General features: G+C 38.5%; 1 protein-coding gene across 2 annotated transcripts in view; it reads right to left on the reverse strand.

The window, feature by feature from the left end:
- Positions 1-24604, reverse strand: part of KLF12 (KLF transcription factor 12) — a 273389-nt gene that overhangs the window by 127281 nt on the left and 121504 nt on the right. For both annotated transcript variants that reach the window (XM_068984569.1, XM_068984568.1), the window contains exon 3: positions 3940-4075. In XM_068984569.1, coding sequence (XP_068840670.1) covers positions 3940-4075 — 136 coding nt within the window. The remainder of the gene's footprint in view (positions 1-3939; positions 4076-24604) is intronic.

The following is a 24604-nucleotide window of genomic DNA, read 5'->3' on the forward strand; positions in this document are numbered from 1 at the left end:
CCCTTTCTTCCTTGACACTACCATGGGGGCCAATGAGGTAAGAACTCTTCCTAAACCATGGCTTTAATTAGAGAGATAAATGTGTTTCGGTTGCCCAGGGCTTTTACAATGTGCTAAGGACTTCCCTGGTGGCTCAGAGGGTAAAGCATCTTGCTTACAATGGGGGAGACCTGGGTTCGATCCCTGGGTCAGGAAGATCCTCTGGAGAAGGAAACGGCAACCCTCTCCAGTACTCTTGCCTAGAAAATCCCATGGACAGAGGAGCCTGGCAAGCTACAGTGCACTGGGTTGCAAAGAGTTGGACAGGAGTGAGCAATTTCACTTTCACCTCTAGTGAACACAAACCCTTGATTTTATCACCTCTCTACCTACAGACATCCTTCTCACCTAAGGAAAGTTCTGAAAGTGCCAGAAATAGATGCACAGATATCTTTCAAAATCCTCTCGTCTGGTACATGCTGAAACAACGTTCTGTCCTCTTATGATGGGATACATTATTGTACTGAGCACAGTATAATGGAATTTTGCTTGTTTGTTCATTGTCCAGCTTTTGTGTTAATAGATGGCATCATGATCCAAAGGCAAACACAAAAAGAGGAAAGAGAAATAGTGAAACAGATATGCACGAAAAATGAAAGAGAAATTAAAAGAAGAGAAACACATGTCCACTGAAAGTTAACTCTGGGTAAACCTAAGTTCCTTTGTTGGCAAAGTAATGTCTCTGCTTTTGAATATGCTATCTAGGTTGGTCATAACTTTTCTTCCAAGGAGTAAGCGTCTTTTAATTTCATGGCTGGCGTCACCATTTCCAGTGATTTTGGAGCCCCCCAAAATAAAGTCTGACACGGTTTCCACTGTTTCCCCATCTATTTCCCATGAAGGGATGGGACCAGATGCCATGATCTTCGTTTTCTGAATGTTGAGCTTTAAGCCAACTTTTTCACTCTCCTCTCTCACTTTCATCAAGAGGCTTTTTAGTTCCTTTTCACTTTCTGCCATAAGGGTGGTGTCATCTGCATATCTGAAGTCAAGGCTATGGTTTTTCCAATGGTCATGTATGGATGTGAGAGTTGGACTGTGAAGAAAGCTGAATGCCAAAGAATTGATGCTTTTTGAACTGTGGTGTTGGAGAAGACTCTTGAGAGTCCCTTGGACTGCGAAGAGATCCAACCAGTCCATTCTGAAGGAGATCAGTCCTGGGTGTTCTTTGGAAGGAATGATGCTAAAGCTGAAACTCCAGTACTTTGGCCACCTCATGCGAAGAGTTGACTCATTGGAAAAGACTCTGATGCTGGGAGGGATTGGGGGCACGAGGAAAAGGGGACAACAGAGGATGAGATGGTTGGATGGCATCACTGACTCGATGGACGTGAGTTTGAGTGAACTCCGGGAGTTGGCGATGGACAGGCAGGCCTGGCGTGCTGCGATTCATGGGGTGGCAGAGTCGGACATGATTGAGCGACTGAACTGAAACCTAAGGACAGTTTTTTTCTTTTTTTAAATTCTCTAACAAGGACTATATACTTATTTGTCTGAGCCTAAAATTTTCCTCAACATATTGTAACAAGTTTTGAAACGCACCTACATTTAAGAGATCTCTGTAGAACATTCTTTTCACTTCACCTCACAGTATCTTATCACTTCTCAGTTTTTACACACACATATTCCTTCTTGAATGATGCTTAATTAACTATTGATGGGTCCTGGCATTCTAGGGCTTCCCAAGTGACAGCTCAGTATTCTTTACTAATCGTTTAATGAATACACTTACATGAATAATGAATCTGGCATTTCCCTAGATACACATGCAACTCTTGTAATAGTAATAAAGGCAGGCATATGCACAGTAGGAACAAAGTATCGTGGCTTCCAAATGTTTTCACAAAGCAGATCAGAGAAGTTACGCTGAAAATGAAGCTCCAATTCCTGAGGCTGCTGTTAAAAGTTTCATATTAAAATTTACTATTATATTATCAGCACATAATACTAGAAGCATAAAAAGTGATTATATTTGAGAAGCTAGTACCATTATTTGCTCTATCAGCTCCAAATGGAATAAGTATAACTTAGATTTTAGTAATCACACTGCCAAACCTTAACATCTGAAATAAAAGAAACACACATATCCATAACATATGTACACACAAATTATGTATATATTATATGGCACAGAAAAACAAGTGTGATTAAAATGTCTGTGAAATTTATGGTTCATCTCAGAATTGAACCTTTTCAACAGTCTGTCTAATTTTACAGGTGAGAAAATGGAATCCCTGACCTTAAGATTTCGCTCCCACAAAACCACAACTGCTGTGCTGATCACCACACAGAGAAACTAGGTTACTACAACCAGTTATTTAAACAATGGGAGAAGACAGTGTTTTTATACATGTTCAAGTGGAAGAATATGATTGTTAACAGACATTACAGGGCACTCACAGAAAATGACCTGTTCTGTGAGTTAGAAGTTCTAAACCTTGTCTTATCACCACTTATAATATGACCTTGGACAAGTCACTGAACTTCCCTGATCCTCAGTGTCTTCAATAGTGATATTAGCATAATGACATCTGCAATAGTTGTATTTCCTAGTTGTCACTATACACTATACTATACACTATTACTATTATTGTAACAACTATCTATCATTAGCAATACTACTAATTTTACCCTCCTTGATGCTTTTATCTGTCAAAATTTTTCAATTCAATTTTCATGCCATGTAACCATATCACACCCTCACAGTTGTCCTGTAAGGTAAGCAGTCTTTCTTATTACAGATGAAGAAACATCTCACAGTGGCTAACTTGCCAGATGTCACATGGCTACTAAGAGCTTGAATGTAAATTTGAATCCAAATCTAACTGCAAATTTCATTAGATTCGCAATATATTGTTTCCTCAAATATATATATTTGTGTGTATACACATACATATATAATGTAAATATATAATACCTAGTGCTATATAATATGGAGGTATATTATTCATTTTATACCACACACAAATACCCACATAGGCTCTAAATTCTAAAATGTTTCAAAAAAAATTTTTTTTTTTTAATTTCAAGACCTAATTCATGAAATAGAGGAGCTATTTAGTCAATACTTGGGAAAAAAGAATTAATACATGGGAGGTAACCAAGATTATTTTAAGTAAAGTGTTAATGAACTTTCGTGTCTACAGTAATAGTGGCTTAATTTAGATCCTCTTCTTTAAGACTATGTTATTAAAAATTATGCTAGAAAAAATATTATGCTAGAGACAAAATACACGTGGACTAGTTTCTAGACACAGAATTGACCATGATGAAAAAGCAGCTACATTCAATAAATGAGGGCTAAAATCTAACTCTGTGTTGCAGTTAAAGGAGCAAGAAAGAACCCTTCAAAAATTACATATGGGTACACATGTAAGAATTAAAGATTTTAAAATTTAATAAAAAAAAAAAATTAAAATAAAAAAAAAAATAAAAAAAAAAAAATTACATATGATTTGAGTTTTTCAATGAGGTAACATATTATCTTCAAAATTTTAAATTTCAAAAAATCTATCGTAGTTTTTCCTATCAACACAAGATAATAATGCTTGTCGGTTTTATTTCTCTTGACTGTTTTATATGAAAATGATAAAGATGATAATTTGATAGTGACATTCAAAAAGAATAAAAAATATTATATATTTCTTTTCAGAGCTGGGAAGGTGTGGGAAGTATTAAAAAATAAGTCTCATTTCTATTGAAACGCAAATATTTAACTACGTAAAACACTCTAGGATTCCCCTGATCTCCTCCCAAAGAACACAGGGTGAATGGAAAGATGCTGACACATGTACCCAGTCAGAGCTAGAATGACAGGTCTGGGGAAGGAGATGCTGCTGTTTCCATTATCCATCGAACACCTTGGCAATTCTTATTTCATCCTGAGAATGCGATACTTACTCTTGTACTGCTCTGGCTATGGAAAGGGCCGTAGATCCAGTTTCATTAACGCTATCTAAGGTCACATTTGGCAGGTCATCATCATCACTGTCACTTTTACTTTGTCTGGGAGATAGGCCTCGGGGGTCCATTTGTGCTGGGAAAAAAAGGCATATATAATGAATTAAAATTAGTGTGCACAAAGTTAACCTTGTCCTGGACCAACATCAAGCATGGACTGTCTCTTCTGTGTATATCACACACATGGCATCCTCTAGAAATCCCAGGAATTAGTGAAAGCGACGTATTTTTATGGACTGAGCACTCACTGACTCTTTTCCCTTGTTCATCTGATTTATAAAACCGCCATCAGCTCTCGGTAGTTTCAGGGGATGATTACAGAATAGAACGTATAAAATCCAGGATATTACCAACTTCTGAGTGGTCAGAAGATGATTAGGTAGCTCGTGAGTTATTGTTCTCCCTTCTGGCTTCTTCTTGCTTCTGCTGCCAGAGTTCTGGCCATTTTCTTGCATACTAACACTGCCTGGAAGGTGGCGAGCAGGAGGGAGAGGATTTGTTTGCTTATAGCTCACATCAGAAGCTTAGAGAAGAACAAGGCTTACAAGAGAAATATCAAGGTGTAGGTATTTTTCATATCACAGTGAATCCTTGTCTCATAGTTCACTGTTGCTCTAAGTGGAGATCTGAGAGCAGGAAAATAACAGAACTAGCAGCCTGTCATTTTAACTGTATTTACATGTGTTAGCCAGTGCCCTTCATCATTATCCTGATCTCATTTTCCAAAACAGCGTTTCTAGGTAAGATTCTCCTTCACTGAATGCTTGCTGAGGCAAGAAATAGCCCAACGTTCTGACCCTTGTTGATAGGGACCACCAGATCTTTTCAAATCAGAGGGTTACCATCAACCTTTAATATATTAATATATATTTTTCAAAACTGGTTTCACTTCCACCTCCTCTTTATGAACAGCTTTAGCAACCACCAACTAGGAATTCCATCAGCCCTCACTTCAAGCACCAAAGAAGCACACCTTCTAAATTGAAAGCACTGTGCTAGCTACATAATTGCATTGCTAAAATATATGATTTCAACTCTCAGCCAGCTCCAACCAGAATCCTGCTCTTCAAACATGCCTACATAAGACTTCTAAAACCACTACTAGTTGCAAGGAAAAGCAAAATGAACTTAAAATCATGGTTACAATGACATTTGGGTACATTTACAGTTTCTTTTTTTTTCCTCTTTTTTTGTTTTGTTTTGTTATTGTGCATCATACATCAGGTAGAGTCGCAGGGAAATGCTGATTTTTCCCATTTTCTTAACCCACAAAAGATAATTTCTTACGATTTTACCTAATACTGACTATATGACTAGAAAAACTGTATCTACAGAGTTTTGACAGATTTCTAACTAAACTTGGTTAGGAAGGTGCTAATATCTGTTGAAATCTAAGATGTGAGTATACGTGACATACGTTCTGCAAGTATAAACATACCAAAATGCACTTTGAATAATGGAAGATTTTAGTAAATGTTGGCTAAATTAAAGAGAAAATAATAAAACTAATCTAAAGTAGTAGTCTTTTGCTGAGGACTTATCTGCCCCCCAAGTGACATCTGACGATGTCTAGAGACACACTGATTCATCCAACTTGAAGGAAGGGAGATGCTACTGGTACCCGGTAGGCAGATGCAAAGGATACTGTTAGATCTAATATAGTATGCAGGACAGTCATGGCCCCAAGACAAAGAGCCAGTCTAAAATATCAATGGCACCAGGCTGAGAAACTTTGATCTAGATATTTAAGAGTTTGGACAGAAAGGTATCACATCTGATAACTTTCAAACGCATAATAACTATGTCCTAGTTTCTAAGTCTCTAGCAAAGAAATCAAATCATACATTGGATTATCCATCTTTTCTGGGTCTATCCTCAAATAAAACAATTCACTGTCATGTGACTCATCACTGATCACTTCCACCAATACAGCCCTCACTTTCTTGAACACCAGAAATTATGCAATGATGCACATTAAGTTCTTGAATGCTATCTTTATACCACATGGTAAGACAAAGGCTGTTTCTTTTCCATTTGATCTCTAGAGAAGAGTCCCTAGCAGAGGGGTTGGAGAAACTCTTTGTAGAGGAAAGTAACCAATTTCACAACCACGTAATAACATACAGCTGCTTAGGCATTTGGTCATTCCAAAGGCAATGAAGGCATTAGATCATTTAAGATTTATTTTGGCTCCAGGCAATAGAAACTGGCTCAGGCTGCTTTACATTAAATGAATGCGCATGCACGCTAAGTCCCTTCAGTCATGTCCAATTCTTTGAGAACCTATGAACTGCAGCCCAACAGGCTCCTCTGTCCATGGAGTTTTTCCCAGGCAAGAATACTAGAGTGAGTTGCCATGCCCTCCTCCATGGGAATCTTTCTGACCCAGGGACTGAACATCTCTTAAGTCTCCCACGTTGGCAGGTGGATACTTTACCACTGTGCCACCTGGGAAGCCCCTGGAATGATACTCAGCAGCTCACAGAAAGGAAGGTAAAGATGAACAGCTAGCACTCAAATAGCCCAAGACACAGGGATGATACAGACAGATCAACCAGAAATTCACAGGTAAGTCTCCTGTTGTGCAATCCCACGACAAAATGATTCCTTCAACACTCGTGCATATTGCTAAATTCAGTCAATAAATTTAGTATCAGACTCATTGTGTGGTCTTACATATACCTGTGAAAATCAACAATTTAACATTTAAAGTTCTTGAAACACCATGCACTAAGACTCCTTTGCCAAGATATCAAATGAACAAATAGCCAAAATAAAGAGGATATTTTTGGTGGTCCCATTTTCATCAAGACAAACAGAGATCACTTGGGAAGTCATATCACTCAAGGAAGAGACAGGCACTTAACCAGCAACCAATTTGGCTGGGAAAGTTAATCTCACGGCGTGACAGATTCCAAATAACTGGTGTGAGAGTTGATCATCTAAATTATGCTATGTTTATATCTTAATGAAAGCTTAAAATATGTTAAATATAATGCCTTTTCTGATGTACTTTTCAGGAACATTATAATTGAGGATCTCTTTCCAATATTTTCAATAAATATTATGAAATACATCTGCTGCCATCATGCTGGGAAACTCTTCTTACCCATACCTTCAGCCAAGTTGAGGAAGTAATTAGAAAAGCTTTTTAAAATCTGCATTGCTGATTAGGTCAGATGATTAGCTAATCTACATAGTTGCATAATTCCACTCTATTTTTATTAAATGTGGGGTAGGGGTATCTACCCTCCCTAACCTCCAACAGTCTTTGAGTTTTTCAGCTCATTTAGGGAACACTAATACTTTGAGGTGCCCACGGGAGAGAAAATGGAAAAGTTACCAGGGCATTAGAACCAAAACCATACCTCTCTCTCTGAGTAAGACAGCACCAAGTGAAAGCACTGAAAAGAATGCTAGAAGCATCTGAAAAGAATCTACATTTCAGATTTTGTTCCTCTTAAATGAAAAAGGGATCAGACAGCAGTAGATGGTCTAACTTATTGCTGGACAAAGTGTCATCCCTGAGAGAGAGGTACTGGGAACATGGTGTGAAATTCACTCCATGTCATGAAATCCTGGGAAGATAACTGCAGAAATCCAACACCTGAACTTGAACCTATTTACTCTTTCAACCTATTTAGTCCTTCAAACACCCACCTATGATCACTGTCACCATGAAGATCACTCCAGCAACTGTGGACTTGGCTAGATGACCTGAAGTCATTCTAGATTGAGTGGACATATTCCAGCCACTAGATGACCGCATTCACAGGAGTGACTAGCATGAAAACTGCCCAGCTAAACCCATTTCAAATGTTCGCCTTACAGAACTGTGAGTAAGTAAGAGTGCTATCTAGTCTTGGACTGGAGAATTTCATGGACTGTATAATCCATGGGGTTGCAAAGAGTTGGACACAACTGAGCGACTTTCACTTTCACATGCAAGTCTACTAAATTGGGGGTTGATTTGTCAGAGCACTCCAGGCTTCCCTGTTCTTCCCCATCTCCCTGAGTTTGCTCAAACTCACATCCATCGAGTCAATGATACCATCCAAACATCTCATCATCTGTCACCCCCTTCTCCTCCTGCCTTCAATCTTTCCCAGCATCAGTCTTTCCCAATGAGTCAGGTCTTCACATCAGGTGGCCAAAGTATTGGAGCTTCAGCATCAGTCCTTCCAATGAATATTCAGGGTTGATTTCCTTTAGGATTGACAGGTTTGATGTCCCTGCAGTCCAAGGGACTCTCAAGAGTCTTCTCCAGCACCACAGTTGCAAAGTATCAATTCTCTGGCTCTCAGCCTTCTTTATGGTCCAACTCTCACATCCATACATGACTACTGGAAATACCATAGCTTTTACTATATGGACCTTTGGATATGGCTGCATGTAATCAATTAATACTTAGGACTTTATTATATGTGGGGCTATGGAGCACACTCTTCATAGTACATTTGTACAACTGATATGCTGACGTCATTTGGCTTCAGAATGTCAGTTGCTCAAATATAGGCTTGATTTTTCTAGCATATCAAGATAGATGATGAGAAAAAAATTCATAAGTAAATAAAGCTTGACTCAGAGGCCAGTGAACTCCAGGATCAGATCTGGCTTTTCTGGGTCTCACTCTACTTACTGATCCCTCCACGATGCTCTGTTGTCTTACTTTTTAAATTTCTGTTACTGCTAATGAGACTACTTCTCTACATAAAGCAAGTGTCATTGTCTATATAACCCCAGTGAAGATTTAAAAATCCAATCAATTATGTAAATCCTGTGATGTGGGTACTGTGTTGATATACAATCAATTTATTCATTTTCCCCAAATTCCTATCTGCACATTTGACAGAGTAATGGCTTCTTCTCCCATTATATTAAATAATAACTTCATAATGTTACTATAATTCCCTAGTGCAAAGTCCTCTTCTAAGTGATAGCACCATTGGAACTCTCTGCAGCTTTCAAGACTATTGGTTATATCTTTTCATTTTCACTCCCAGCCTCTTAATTAATATTGACTGAGGGATTGAGGGGGAAACCAGTACCTGTGGCTGGTGATTTTTCTTTTGGCCAGCCAAAAATTAATTCTTTTATTTCACTAACACTTTGAGGGCTATTACATTCAAGTTACACCTGATACACCTGTAAAGTCTTCTAATTTTCTTGACATGTTATCGTCAGTCCAGTCTTCTGCAGAATCAAAAGAAGCATTCTCCAGCACCACACCATGCATTTCATTTCACTTTCTGTATCAGAATCAAACACTAAGGTTTTTTTGTCTCTTTGCTGGTCTAATATTCACACTGTCTGAATCAGAACTATATGAAGAACTATCATGTTCTAAGACACTAGCATATATGTCGCTTGGACAATAACAGAAAGAAACCTACATAAAATTCACCAAAAAAATTCTTCATTCAAAATTTTGTGATGCATCATTTTTGAAAATTTGACATTTATAATATATACAAGGTTGGAACAAGAACATAACAGAGCAAAATGTGAATGATAATGACAATCATAAGTTGTATAATGAACCCTTGATCAATTTTAAGCTCTAGTGATATGCCCTACCAGAAGCTTTAACAACTCTGCACAGTGATTGTTAACTGTATCACTATTTAAAAATATATTAATATGTCCCTGGTCAATAATGTGCTAAATCTCTCTCCCTCCCTTGACTTCAGGGGTAGGCACACCAAGGCTTGTGGGTCTTGCTACCTGATTTTATAGATAAAGTTTTATTCCACCATGCTCATGATTTTATCTCTGGCTGTTTTAGGGCTACAATGACAGACTTGAGTAGTTGTCACGGAAACCATATGGCTTGCCATAAAATACCATCTGGTCTTTTGGAGAAAGCATTTGCTGTCTCTGCTGTAGACTGTTTAATACTTTTGCATCTCTCTCCCTCTTACTTTCTTCAACTCTTCTCTCTGCATATACCTAAATTTTAGATACCCCTTCAAACTTCATTATCCACCCTCTTATTTCTGTCTGTCTTTATTTCTCAGTAATTCCACAATTTCTACAATTTCAGTTACTGTCTCAGTGGAGATGGACACTCAACTCATGTTCTCAGCTCTAAAAGAGCTAAAGATTTAGCTCCTCTGCCCTCAATCCCATTTTATTCATATTTCCAGCATTCTATTCCACCTGAATGTCCAAAAGTAATTTCAAAGTCCAGTCCTATTCTTCTTTCAAGCATCAGTGGAGACCCATCATTCTCCTGTTCACCCAGGTTGAGAGCTCTCATCATTTCATGGGTGTGCCCTTCATTCAACCAGATACTAATTGCTACTGCATTCACCCCACAGTTCTTTGGAGGTCCTTTCCTTTCTTTTCATAATAAATTCAATAAGCTTCCTCAAAGTACTGCTACATATTACATTTGTCTTCTATGGTATTTCTCTAGTAATTAAGTGAATGAAGGATGTCTAGAGAAATACAGATTTCTCAATCAGTCCTTATTTGAAAGCACTGAATTTTTCCCACCACCTCAACAAAAAAGGTTCAGCAGCCCCCACTGATCATCCTACAATTTCATTTTTCATTTGGCACTCTTATGTGTCCTATCTCTGAAGTCCCTTAATCCAGTTATTAGTACATACAGTTATTCCCGTCTATGTACAATTTAGTCAAAAAAATTTTACACCCTTCCTAAAGAATAATAGTTTCCTTTACGAACCTTCAGTTCATTTTCTAACAAAATGTAAACTTTCCTTTTTAAAAAATGCTCTTATTTTTGTACTTATGTATTTTTATGGCATTCTTGCACTTCCCATTTTGAATTATACTTATGCCTATATTTACTTTCCAGTAGTCATGTATGGATGTCAGAGCTGGACTATAAAGGAAGCTGAGCACCCAAGAACTGATGCTTTTGAACTGTGGTGTTGGGAAGACTCTTGAGAGTCCCTTGGACTGCAAGGAGATCAAACCAATCAATCCTAAAGGAAATCAGTCCTGAATATTCCTTGGAAGGACTGATGCTGAAGCTGAAACTCCAATACTTTGGCTACCTGATGCGAATAACTGACTCACTGGAAAAGACCCTGATGCTGGGAAAGATTGAAGGCAGGAGGAGAAGGGGACGACAGAGGATGAGATTGTTGGATGGCATCACTGACTCAATGGACATGAGTTTGAGCAAGCTCTAGGAGTTGGTGATGGACAGGGAAGCCTAGCATGCTGCAGTCCATGGGGTCGCAAAGAGTTGGACACGACTGAGTGACTGAACTGAACTGATACTTATTTTACATCCCTTTTTATTCAGTCTACTCCTTGAGAAATCATATTGATTATATCCCCTTGTACACAATAAAAAGTAATATTTACTGATGAAGATGATGGTAATAAGTGCAGATCTCTGCTTGAAATGATCACAGTGGTTCCCAGCTTGCAAAAGATTCAATGATAAAAGTGTCTATTTCACATTTCATTTTAAAAATTACATTCTGGGTTATATTCTAATATTAACATTCATGGGGCAAAAGTCACAATCATTAAATTTCTATTACTCTATAAAATTAGTTAATTATATGGCACCCCACTCCAGTACTCTTGCCTGGAAAATCCCACGGACGGAGGAGCCTGGTAGGCCGCAGTCCATGGGGTCGCTGAGGGTCAGACACAACTGAGCGACTTCACTTTTACTTTTCACTTTCATGCATTGGAGAGGGAAATGGCAACCCACTCCAGTGTTCTTGCCTGGAGAATCCCAGGGATGGGGGAGGCTGGTGGGCTGCCGTCTATGGGGTTGCACAGAGTCAGACATGACTGAAGTGACTTAGCAGTAGCATATATATTTTTGGGTTATATAAGGCCATAGAATAACATGGAAGGAAAATGTTCTTAATTTTCTGGTTACTTTTTAAGCTAAATTACATTTAATAGGATTTTCTTTTCTTTCAATAAAATATTTTAAATACAACAACATACATGTCACTTCTACAATATGAGTTTCTGCTTGGAAACTGCAGAGGAGGAATTTACTCATTTAAAATACCATTTAAAATAAATGTTTGTTGAGATTAACACAATATTAACTAGGGTTTCACCTTTCTAAAGAATCATGACTAAAATTACTTTCCTTATTTATAAAAAGAACAAGAATAGAGATTTACTATTGTCTTGTGTTCACAGGACATGTGCCTCAGAGAACACAAGGCTTTTGTGATTAAAAGAATTCATAAAATTTTCTATTAATAAGTGGAATTTTACACTGAGCCTCCACTAACGTTATGTAACTCTCCAGGGTTGGCCAAGACTTCTGAACTCCAGGAGTCTTCTGAGATTTCACAGACCACTGTTTTCCTCTACATTTCCATTTTGTCAACTCATTACAACTGCTCAAAACCCAAGCTAACCAGCTCCAATTGATTTATTCAAAATTGAATCTACTTTAGGAAGAGATGATTTAAAACACTTAATAATAAAGTGAATTGGTGGTGGGCACATATGGTGAATAATGAGATCATCAAACTCATTTTCATCTGGAAGGCACAAAAGAAGATGACTTTAGACATTAATCCATGGCATTTTAATTCACTTTTCTTATTTCACTTAGCTGGTCTTTCTGCTCTGTGTTTTCTGGTTTGCCAACTGGGTAGAATTGAATCTTGCAAGAAACAGATAAGAGACCTGCTATAATGATTTTAAGTACCACTGAATCATGATCCTCAACTTAATATAAAGTGTTCAGATTTAATAAACACTTCAGAAATGGAAGAAAATCTACTTTGAACTTAATAGTTCTGTTTTTATGTCAACGAAGCTCTGCATAGTTGACATGGAAATGACTTACATTTGAAAGCAGTTATTTTTTTCTAGTTTCAAAGTAAAAAGATTAAAGAAGTTGGCACATGGGACTTCCCTGGCGGTCCAGTGGTTAAGGCTGTGTGTTTCCACTACAGGGGGCACAATTTCAATCCCTGGTTGAAGAACTAAGATCCCACACGCTGCCTGGCATGGCCCAAAAGTAAAAACAAAAAAGACAAAAAGATACCCCAAAAAACTTGCGCATGAGAGTATCACAGCATGTTTATAATCAAAGTTGCTGTCGACCTCATGAGTGCGTGTATCCTCATGGACTGTTTAGGCATGAAACACACACAAATGTTTGGTATTAGTTTCTTTGAATCTAATAATAGGGAAAACAGATTTTTAATTGGTAGAAACTTGTGACATTGATGTTTGGATGACTTCTAAAACTTCTAATGCTCTAACACAAGGATCCCCAACCTCCTCGCCATGAAGTGGTACCAGGCCATACAGGAGGAGGTGAGTGGTGGGCAAGAGAGCAAAGCTTCATCTGTATTTACAGCCACTCCCCATCACTTGCATTATGCCTGAACTCTGCCTCCTGCCAGATTAGTGGTAATACGATAATTGTAATGCCCTGAATTATCCTGGAAACATTCCTTCTCTGTCCCCAGTCCATGGAAAAACTGTCTTCCACGAAACTGGTCCCTGGTACCAAAAAGACTGTGGGGATCGCTGCTCTAACAGTATGCATTCTGAACATCATCTACCCTGACTTTCTTAACCAAAGCTGCCATGTCACCCCCTCAGCACTAAGCATCAGCTGGCCCTGAGGCCAAGCAGAGATCAGAGAGGCCCAGATGGCTCATTATAATCCATGCAAGTTCATAAACTAAAAATAGAGCTCTTCCTCCATGTCCACCCCATTCACACTACTAATTAAATAAGATGTCAGGGATCAAAGTGACTCTTCAGTATCATTACTCATTTTTCTCCTTCAGCCACTCCAAATCTTGAAAACCATTCCCTCCCACGGCCTCTCACATCCAACCATCGCGGACATAAACATAAAATATGAAGAGACATCACATTTACGACCCAACAGTTGCTCTCTCATCCTCCTGCTTCCAAATTGAGTTACATTATTTACAGCTTTTCCCCGATGCTATTCTTATTTAAGAAATTCCACACACACATAGACTAATCACTTATTTGATTCTCCCAAAAGATGAAAAAACTTAACATTCACAGTACTTCTTTCAGATCATTAAAGAAAGTAAAATTATCACAGAGGGAGTTGACTCTGCATTTTCCCCCTATTTTGTTTCCCTCTTCCATACTGTCCTAGTGTATATAAGTTTTAACACTTTTTCTTGGTATGTATCAATGAGTGATCACCACTGCTCTTTAAAAAGTGTATATATAAAATTTTACAGTTTATTTTCATTCAACATTACATTTGCTATTTATTTATATTCTTAATTTTTCTAAAGTCACTCTAGGTATCTCTTCTCCCAAATACAAGAAGGACGCAGCATGCTACAAGTACCCCAGGGGTCATTCCCTCCTTCCCCAGGTTCTTTTTCATTACAGGACATCTTTTTTCTTTTGGTGTTAGTTCTAGAAGGTGTTGTAGGTCTTCGTGTGCTGTGTATGCTCATTCCTTCCAGCTGTATCTGACTCCTTGTGACCCTACAGACTGTAGCCAACTAGGCTCCTACGTCCATGGGATTTCCCAGGCAAGAATCCTGGAGTCTGCTGCCATTTCCCCCTCAAGGGAATCTTCACAACCCAAGAATTCAGCCCAAGTCTTCTGCATCTCCTGCAGTGCAGGCGGATTCTTTACCACTGAGTCACCGGGGAAGCCCAGTTCTTTTCCATTGTAGCCCCGTATTCTGCTTCATGTATTACTGTTAAGAGTTACAGCTTATCTCTTTATGCAGATATTTATATTTTTAAAAATCATTTCTAAGCTCAGTTTCCATTTCAGGTCCTTTTCTTTCAAAGAAATATCCTTTAGTTCTTTCAGCAAATTTGTGTGGGTGGTAGACTTAGTCAATATATGTATGATTTTTTGTTTGTTTGTTTTTTAATTTTACTGTCAGTTGAAGTGACTTTAGTTGGGAACAGAATTCTAGGATCCCTCACTGTCCTTTGAAGACACTACAGCATTTCTTTCTGGTATTTGTTGCTGTTGACAGCCTCTGTCATTCTTTAATTCTTTTGTAGAAAAGCTTTCGAGATTTTCTTTATGACTCAGGCTTGGCAATTTCACTGCTCTGTGTCTAGAGGTGGACTTATTTTTACTGACTTGTCTATAGCCCAGGATTCATGTTATCCCTTAATTCTTCAAAATTCTCAAGACATTTCTCTGAATATCGCTTCTCTGAATATATCTATTTAGACCTAGTTTATAAAAGTTCTTTTAGATAGATGTTGGAACACTTCAATTTTTGCTCTTAACTTTTCCTTCATGTTTTGGGTCCAAAAAAAATTTTTTTTAACATTGCCTTGTTTTCAGGGTAAAATTCTCAGTAAGATCCCTCAGTTCATATATTCTTCCACTAAAGAACATTCTCAACATAGCCAAAACAAGAATCTGGGAATTATCCTAGATATATTTTTTCCTTCTTCCTTGATAACCATCAGGGCAATGAGTTCTGTCCAACAGATATCCATTCACATTGGCTTCCTAAAATAGCTTCCTAACTTTTCTCCTTTCTTTTATTTAGTCCTCCATCCATAGACTTAATTATTACTATGTTACTCCCATCTACTTACATGCTTGTCTCCCTAGAGTGTTCGGTAATACAGACTTCTCAGTTTGGCCTACAAGGCCTGGGATAACCAGATCTATAGATAACCCTAGAACTTCATTTCATTTTTGATAAATACCCTACAAGTGAACCATACCAACCTATCTACTTGGATGCTACTGCTGCTGCTAAATCACTTCAGTCATGTCCTACTCTGTGCGACCCCATAAACAGCGGCCCACCAGGCTCCCCCGTTCCTGGGATTCTCCAGGCAAGAACACTGGAGTGGGTTGCCATTTCCTTCTCCAATGCATGAAAGTAAAAAGTGAAAGTGAAGTCACTCACTAGCAACCCCACAGGCTACAGCCTACCAGGCTCCTCCATCCATGGGATTTTCCAGGCAAGAGTACTGCAGTGGGTTGCCATTGCCTTCTCTGATCTACTTGGATAATGTCCCTATCTACTAGGATCTACTATGGTCTTTCATATTTCTAGGACATTGCATCTTTTGTTTTTTAATTGCCTTTCCTTCCTCATTTATGTGGATGATGTAAGTAACACTTTCCTCTGAGAAACACCCTTCTCCTGAAGTTACAATCACTACCTTTCAACCTCTCAGCTTTGCATTCCTTTATAATCTATCTCTGTGGGTCTACACTTATTTGTATTGCAGCACTCATCTCACTATAGTTGTCTTGTCTCCTTTATCCATTCAACTATGAGCTTCTTGTGGATATTGTCAGTGCATCAAACATGTGGCTCAATCATAAATGTGCATTAATGAGTAATTAAATGGAAAGGATAGATTGAATAATTCCTGGGTGATGTAAAAGGTTAAAAAATTAGAAAAATTTTTTTTAAATTAACCTGGCAGTTCAAATTTTATTTAATTTTGGTAATGGAATAAGAACACAGGAAGAAAATAAACAGTGTTAAAATCATCACATTCATTTAATGTTAAGTGTGAAGACATTCTCCTCCCCCCCCCCATTGAAATGTTGCACCATAGGGAATAAAATTCAAGAAATTTATATAACAAGTCAACTAGTTTCATCTAGTTTATAAAGTGCAACAGTTTCTAGGTGGCAAAATTTTAAAGTATGAATATATATGTGTATATATATGTATGTCTCATATATTTATATATACATGCTTAAATGGCTCAGTGAGTCAAGAACCTGCCTGTGATGCAGGAGACGTGGGTTTCATCCCCAAGTCGGGAAAATCCCCTAGAGTAGGAAACGGCAACCCACTCCAGTGTTTCCACCTGGAAAATCCCATGGACAGAGGAGCCTGGCGGGCTACAGTCCACATGGTCGCAAAGAGTCAGACATGATCGAGCGTGAGCACAGTTCAGTTCAGTTCAGTCGCTCAGTCCTGTCCGACTCTTTGCGACCCCATGAATCGCAGCACGCCAGGCCTCCCTGTCCATCACCAACTCCCGGAGTCCACCCAAACCCATGTCCATTGAGTTGGTGATGCCATCCAACCATCTCATCTTCTGCCGTCCCCTTCTCCTCCTGCCCTCAGTCTTTCCCAGCATCAAGGTTATTTCAAATGAGTCAGCTCTTCGCATCAGGTAGCCAAAGTATTGGCATTTCAGCTTTAACATCAGTCCTTCTAATCACATACATCTTAAATAAGGAACAGCATCAACCTCTTTGAGTGTATTCTTACATGCCCAGATACGAGGTGGTCACTGCATTCTGTACCTTACAAACACATAAGCGTCTCTAAATAAACCACCTACTGGCTGAATAGTAATAATATGGCCAATATTCCTTATATGGTCTCTGGAATGAGGTATGAAATGGTATTAACAAGGAGAGCCTGAGTGTGCTGGCTTACTCTGGCTGATCAAGCATAATTCTATTCTGTATTTACCATAATTAAAAATACAGAGCACAACACTGAAAGACAGTTATAAACCATTCAGTGGCTTGTAAACTGCAAACGTTTTAACTTTCCACTTAGACCATGCAAAATTACCCAGCCAAAAGTTGTTTAAGTTATAGTTGAAAGGGGTTTACTTGTTAAATGTGAGGGGCTTATTGTGGTGATTACCGCAAAAAATGATCACAATTGGCCAAGGAAGGAAATAAAAGGGCCTGTTAATATGTTGCCCTACTTGCAAGGTATAATGAAAATAATTGGAGGTTAATGGCACCTTGATTATTGTAGATCATACCAACCAATGGGTACAAGGATGCCAGGAAGCAGGGATTTGCCAGTTAGTGTCCATTTGTTAGATGAAAGCAAGTCATGTTTCATGACAACCATCACTTTGAGAGTAGGTTGGAAAATACTTACTATCACGTATCATGATACCAATCCATTTTGGAAACCATACAACATATCTTACTCTCTGATAAACTTCAGAAAATAGGAAGAAAACTATAAAAACATAGAAAAGCAGTGGATGAGACTCAAGAGAAACACACAAAAACTGGAAGACGTCCGATCTTACTATGAAGCTATTCTCTGTAACCAAACACACATCTTTTGGAATTTATTTTCCAACTCTGAAGAAGGCATTTCTGAACATCTGCGATATAAGCTAGGATAATTTTAAAGCTGTAATGTTGTAATGATTATTAGCTATTGGCTAGTGCTCGGAATTTTATTGAACTCATTAATCTAAGAAAAATAAATACAATTATAACGGTACTAATAAATGCTGGCTATATTTTTATTTGGTGGTTTTTCCCTTGTGTTTTTTAGGAAATAATCACTACCAGGAGGAGGCAAGACAAACAGGAAAGTCTGTGCTGTGTATGCCTGTCTAACCAATTCCCTGCTCAACAGAGCTCCAGGCAGGGACCAGCTATGTGGGGGAAAAGGACACAGATGTCGATCTCTGAAACTCAGTCAACCACACTTTGACAAAATTTCCCTACACCTAAGAAATGTTAACCTATAGCTTGAAGCTGTTGTTAAAAAATACTGCAAGATGCTGGAGAAAATGGAAATACATAATATGGTACCATAACATCAATACTTAGCCACATGGAATTACCTCATGCAATTCATATACACACACACACACAAATATATGAATTTAAATATAGATGATTTCCTATGTAACATTTTAAACCTTGACAAAAATTAAATTATTTAAAACTTCAATGTACCTGATTTGAAAAAATATGAAACTGGGTTATTCAATATTGACAAATTCTCTACATAACTAAGGCATACTTTTTAAATGATCAAAACCCAAGTATGGCAAAGTATTAAAAAGTTTTGATTTTGTTCAAGGTTTTGTCACTAGTAAGCTGTGACCTTATTAAGAAACAGAGAAAGGTATGAGTCTCGGTTTTCTTATCTATAAAAGACAGGCAATAATATCTATACACTGGTTATACTGTAAGACTTAAAGATGATGTATGTAAAGTGCAAAGAACATATAAGCATTCAATAAAGGTTAATTATTGAAATGATTTTTAATAAATATATTTATAAGATTTATTACCTACTTTGCCACCTACTTCAGACAGACCATCATTTAGCCTTTCCTTCATTACTAATGGTCATTATTTCAAAAGCAATTATTATGCTGTAATAAAGTATTACCTCCAAGGACTAAAGAGCTGTGTAAGCCTATTTACTCCAATCCCAACAGACCTCGCTGTGATTTTTCAAGTTCCTATTTTAATAATAATTTTGACACCTCCTTTCTTAGCTGCCATTCTTTTGCCCTTCGTCTACCTACAGAGAAAGGAAAATTCCTAATTTGGGGGGGGGCGGGGTTTGGGCATTGAGAATCTCAGAGGGTTTCAAGCATTTGTAAATAGGTACTGCAACATTAGGAATTTCTTTTCCTACGGAAAACTACAGGAAGTGAAATGCTACACAATTTTTGTGGCTATTAGGAATACATAAAAATCTATTGAGATAACATTTCAAGGGGCATGAGTTATAAAAATTGAGAAATATCCCTCTCCTATATTTTTCTTTTGCCATTTTCATTCACTACTTACTCTCGAGGCACAGCAGGATATTCACAAAGGATGTAAGAAGTACCTCTAAAGTAAGAGTTAAAAGGCTTTCTCTTTCAGAAAAGGAGAAGTCAGGTCCTCTCTTATAAGTAATTCATAGTATATATCAGGTGTGCAATGCACGTTTTACATCTTACGCTGTTTGTGCGTGCGTGTGTGCACCTCACAGCCTATGATTCAGTAAAGCTCCACCATTGTTCCCCCTTTTCCTTATCTGGAATACTTTCTGCCTCCTCCCAGAAGCAAAGCCTGTTTCTTAACTTGCACCTCAAATGCTACACATTCTACTTTCATTGTAACATACGACTTCCTCCAGGATCAAATTCATGTTCTTTGGGGGGTTCCACCTTTGGTCTCTAGAAGGCATCCTCTGTTTTAATGGGCTCTGTATTTACAGAGGACTAATTGAAAACATCCATGCCTGACAAAGGTCAGGGGACAAAGGTCACACCAGAGATGATTAGGGGGCCCTGGGCTTTAGCACAGACGAGACAAAAATGAAATCATGAAACTGACAACTCCTTCTAAAAGCAGATTTGAAGCAATTCACCTGTTTTAGATTTGTGCATGGGTTTGCTTAATATACCTTTAAGATTAGAGATTGGTGGAAAGAAACGAAATCTTTGTTTTATGGCTGCAACAAATGGGTCCACCACAGTAAAAATGTCATTTATTCTTTCTCACAAAGAGACCTTTGCGGTATACTGCAAATAAAAGCAGCATTTTTCCTTCTACTTAAGGTTTGTTAGGTGAAATTTATGTTTTTAAAATGCACTGCAAACACCAAAAACTGATTGTACTCTTATCAGCTTTTAAATCAAAACAGCTTGCTATCCGGTAAGGACAGGAGAACTGGTCGATTTATTTCATAAAACTTTATGTACAAAGAGACAGTGTCTATGAACTTAATGGAGAGAATACAGAGTCTGGAGGGGTAATTTTTATTAGAATTTATAGTGGGATTATCCATACTCCACAGTTTTCAGATTTTATTGAGATTTTATGGTACTGTGATGCTGACACAGTCAACTGCAGTGGGACAGGAGGTATAATTTGTTTCACCCTGACTGGGAAGTGAAATTGGCATTACTATTATATAAGAAACCTCACAGACTCTATTAATTGCCCAGATCCAATCAAAGCCATTATTTTTCCTAGTTTCACAGGTAAAATATTTTACCTGGGCATAAAAGAATAATAAGAACTGGCTGTAACTCTCATGCAACAGTATCTTTTCATTAAGACTGTTCAGAAGCCATAAGAATATTTCTCACCCACAGGGAGTTCAGCTCCAGAAACTATTAAAATCTAAATCACATCAAGTATCTGTAATGTACCACCAAATATTATTCTTCAGTATTAAGTACAGTGAAAAAAAACCAAAAACTTGGGAAATAGCAGAAACAATATACTCAGAAGCACCAGGGAATTACAGATGGCCCACTGACACAAAAGAACAGCTATGGGAAAGATACTCATTCATTCTGCAAACATTTATTGTTCACTGTGTGCCAGACACTGGATCAAGCGTAAGGCCATGATATAGATATCACTGTAATTTTATATTATATATATAATATACTTGAGCCAAATATATTGAGTAAAGAGAATATATTTTGTATATGTATGTATATCTATGGGCTTCCCAGGTGGTGCTAGTGATAAGGAACCTGACTGGCATTGCAGGAGACGCAGAGGAGTTGGGAGACTCAGGTTCGATCCCTGGGTTGGGCAGATCCCCTGGAGAAGAGCATGGCAACCCACTCCAGTATTCTTGCCTGGAGAATCCCATGGACAGAGGAGCCTGGTGGGCTACAGTCCATGGGGGGTTACAAAAAGTTGGACACAACTGAAGCAACTCAAGTATGCCCATGCATGTATATCTATGAGTATGTACATATATGACATACACTGTATTCCAATTTGGTATGCACCTTTCTAGAAAAGAAGGCATCTGAACCAGGTCTTAAGACAGGGAAAGAAATGGCCATCCAGGAAAAGGAAACAGCAAGGCTAGAGGGAGAGTTGTCATCACAGCGAGGTAGAAAAGATGGCTTGCTGAGACATGACACGTATTTAGTAGAATGGCAACAGCCTGGTGGGGAGGGGTGGTAGGGATGGGGTGGGGGGAGTCAGGCTCTGGGGATGTGAGGAACCCATGTTGTTGCTTCTTCTACTTCACCCTACAGAGGGAGGTTGCTCTTCTGGTTAGGGTTTAGGACTAGAGACCGGCATTAGCCACAGCACTCTAATGGAGCATCTCATATAGAGCACGGCACCTACATTAATGAATTCATTAGTTAATTCATCTCTTCACTCATTATTTATCGAACATGTACTAGTGTCCGGCACAATGCAATCTGTTGAGAAAATCAGAGCTAATGAGCTCCAGGTGGATTTGCGGAGATGCCAGCCTATTTTATTCTATGAGGAAGCATTTATAACAACACACGCCACATTATGCTTCCCTGGTGGCTTAGCAGTAAAGAATCCGCCTGCCAGGCAGGAGCCACGGATTTGATCCCTCATCTGGGAAGATCCCCTGGAGGACAGCATGGCAACCCACTCCAGTTCTTGCCTGGAAAATCCCATGGACAGAGAAGCCTAGTGGGCTACAGTCCATGGGATCGCAGAGTCGGACCTGACTGAAGTGATGCAGCACGCATGCGCATGTAACATTATAGGAGCAGCTACAGTTTCTGTCAACAGAGAAGTTTACTCTTATCATAGGTCACCCAAGTCTCACTAGGTCTTTCTCTCACTGAGAAAGTGAGAAAACCATACACCATGGCAGTCTCTCTCAATTTTACTGTTGCTATTGAGCTTTTCCTAAGTCCCTAGCTATCAATATGGAGAAGGCACTGGCGACCCACTCCAGTACTCTTGCCTGGAAACTCCCATGGACAGAGGAGCCTGGCAGGCTGCAGTCCATGGGGTCGCGAAGATTAGGACACGACTGAGCGCCTTCACTTTGACTTTTCACTTTCATGCATTGGAGAAGGAACTGGCAACCCACTCCAGTGTTCTTGCCTGGAGAATCCCAGGGATGGGGGAGCCTGGTGGGCTGACGTCTATGGGGTCCCACAGTCGGACACAACTGACGCGACTTAGCAGCAGCAGCTATCAATAAGGCAGTCCTCTGATGAATTCTCTAAGGGCTACTCCCACTTATCAGTTTTACCAAATTCTGTTTTCTGTCCTGCTGTCTCACTTTTTATTTTTTCTCTGTGACATTCAATAAAACTTAATAGTTCCCAAGTTGCCATCTATCTGCTTCCACTAACTCAACAAACATTACCCATAGTTACAAAGAAACTAATCACAGATCCGTAGAAAGTAGCATTTTATTTCTACTAAACAGAAGCCACATACAAATGTGCAGGATGGAAAGCAGGACAAGGGGGTAGAAGTGATGCTTCTTAAAGCAGATAAGTTAGGTTTCAAAGCCATGTCCAAGTTTTACTTTAAAAGGGCATATTCACTGCACTCCCTGACAGCCCTCAACTGTTAAATCTGAGAGCAACGATAGAATAAATTAGTAGACTACATGAGTTCCTCCACCAACTCTTTCCGATCACATTATTTTAAAATTCCACCACTAGATGGCAGTACAAAGGCTATCATTTTCAACATAGGTCTCTTAGTTCCACAATAAATACAGCACGTATGGGATAAGGTGATTTCGTTAGATATAGAAGATAAAGAAGAATCAAGATTCAAAAAAAGGAAGAATAGTGAAGCATGGAGGGAGAGAGAGAGAAATATATCTAGGAGAAAAAAAAAGAGAAGGGAATTGGAAGAGTGAGAAGGCAGAAAAAACAAACTGGAATCAAGATGGGTATTTGAGCAGGAGATGAAGAAGAACTCCATGTAGTCTCATTCAAATTTTCTAAATAGAAATTATAGGAAGAAATACATATTTCAATATGACTCAGTACACAGATACTATATAGACACACACTGTACTGCATTTGATGCAAGTCAGTCAGTTACTAAACAAAAGTTACATGATGTAACACATCTGTGGGTGAAACTCTCATATTTCTTAATCAAATCTATCCTATTTAATTCCTTTAAAATGTTGATGATGAGCTAGTATACTGATACCAAGATTCACCAACAGGAAAATGACTCACAGTATGAACAATATTATTTTAGTGTATTGTAAACTACAGCTGACTTTTAAGAGAAGTTATCCTAAAAACCACCACACTGAAATTCCTGGCCATATAATTGGTCCATAAAACATTTGTTGAAAAAATTAACTAATTACAGAAGAAAAACGAAAGCGAAGCCGCCTAGTCATAAAAAACACATATACAATTGGCCAATGATCAAAGTTGCATTTTCCCCACATAAAAGGGGCTGGAGGGAAGATCGAGTATGTGATTACCACTCTGTAAATTGGTAGCTCTTCTTTTATTTATTAGATAGACAAATATCAATCTGTTCTTTTCTAAAGAACCCAAAGTGGAAGTACAACCGTTAATCAAACTCTCCATTAACAATGGAAAACAGGCAGAAAGAAGGGGCTGAGAAAATAGTAATAGAGCTTGGAGAAGAAAAGCAATTATTGTGGATGGAGTAAAAAAAATTGGAAACAGAAACCACAGCCAGAGAGTTGTAAATAATTAAAAAGCCAATTTAAAACAGTGCTGGCAATGATTCTAAGACCAAGTTTCCCTTTTGGATCTCACATTCTTTCTTCTTTCATTTGTTCCTTCCAGGTCTTAAGAGACACTGGGCAAAATGTCCAATTGCAAAAAAGTATCTATATCTATATAGATATATCTAGATATATAAAGATACCTATACAGCTCTATCAGAGAAGGCAATGGCACCCCACTCCAGTACTCTTGCCTGGAAAATCCCACGGACGGAGGAGCCTGGTAGGCTGTAGTCCATGGGATCGCTAGGAGTCGGACAAGACTGAGCGACTTCGCGTTCACTTTTCACTTTCATGCATTGGAGAAGGAACTGGCAACCCACTCCAGTGTTCTTGCCTGGAGAATCCCAGGGATGGGGGAGGCTGATGGGCTGCCGTCTATGGGGTTGCACAGAGTCGGACATGACTGAAGTGACTTA

Source organism: Capricornis sumatraensis, chromosome 12 (genome assembly GCF_032405125.1).
Source record: "Capricornis sumatraensis isolate serow.1 chromosome 12, serow.2, whole genome shotgun sequence".
Lineage (NCBI taxonomy): Eukaryota > Metazoa > Chordata > Mammalia > Artiodactyla > Bovidae > Capricornis > Capricornis sumatraensis.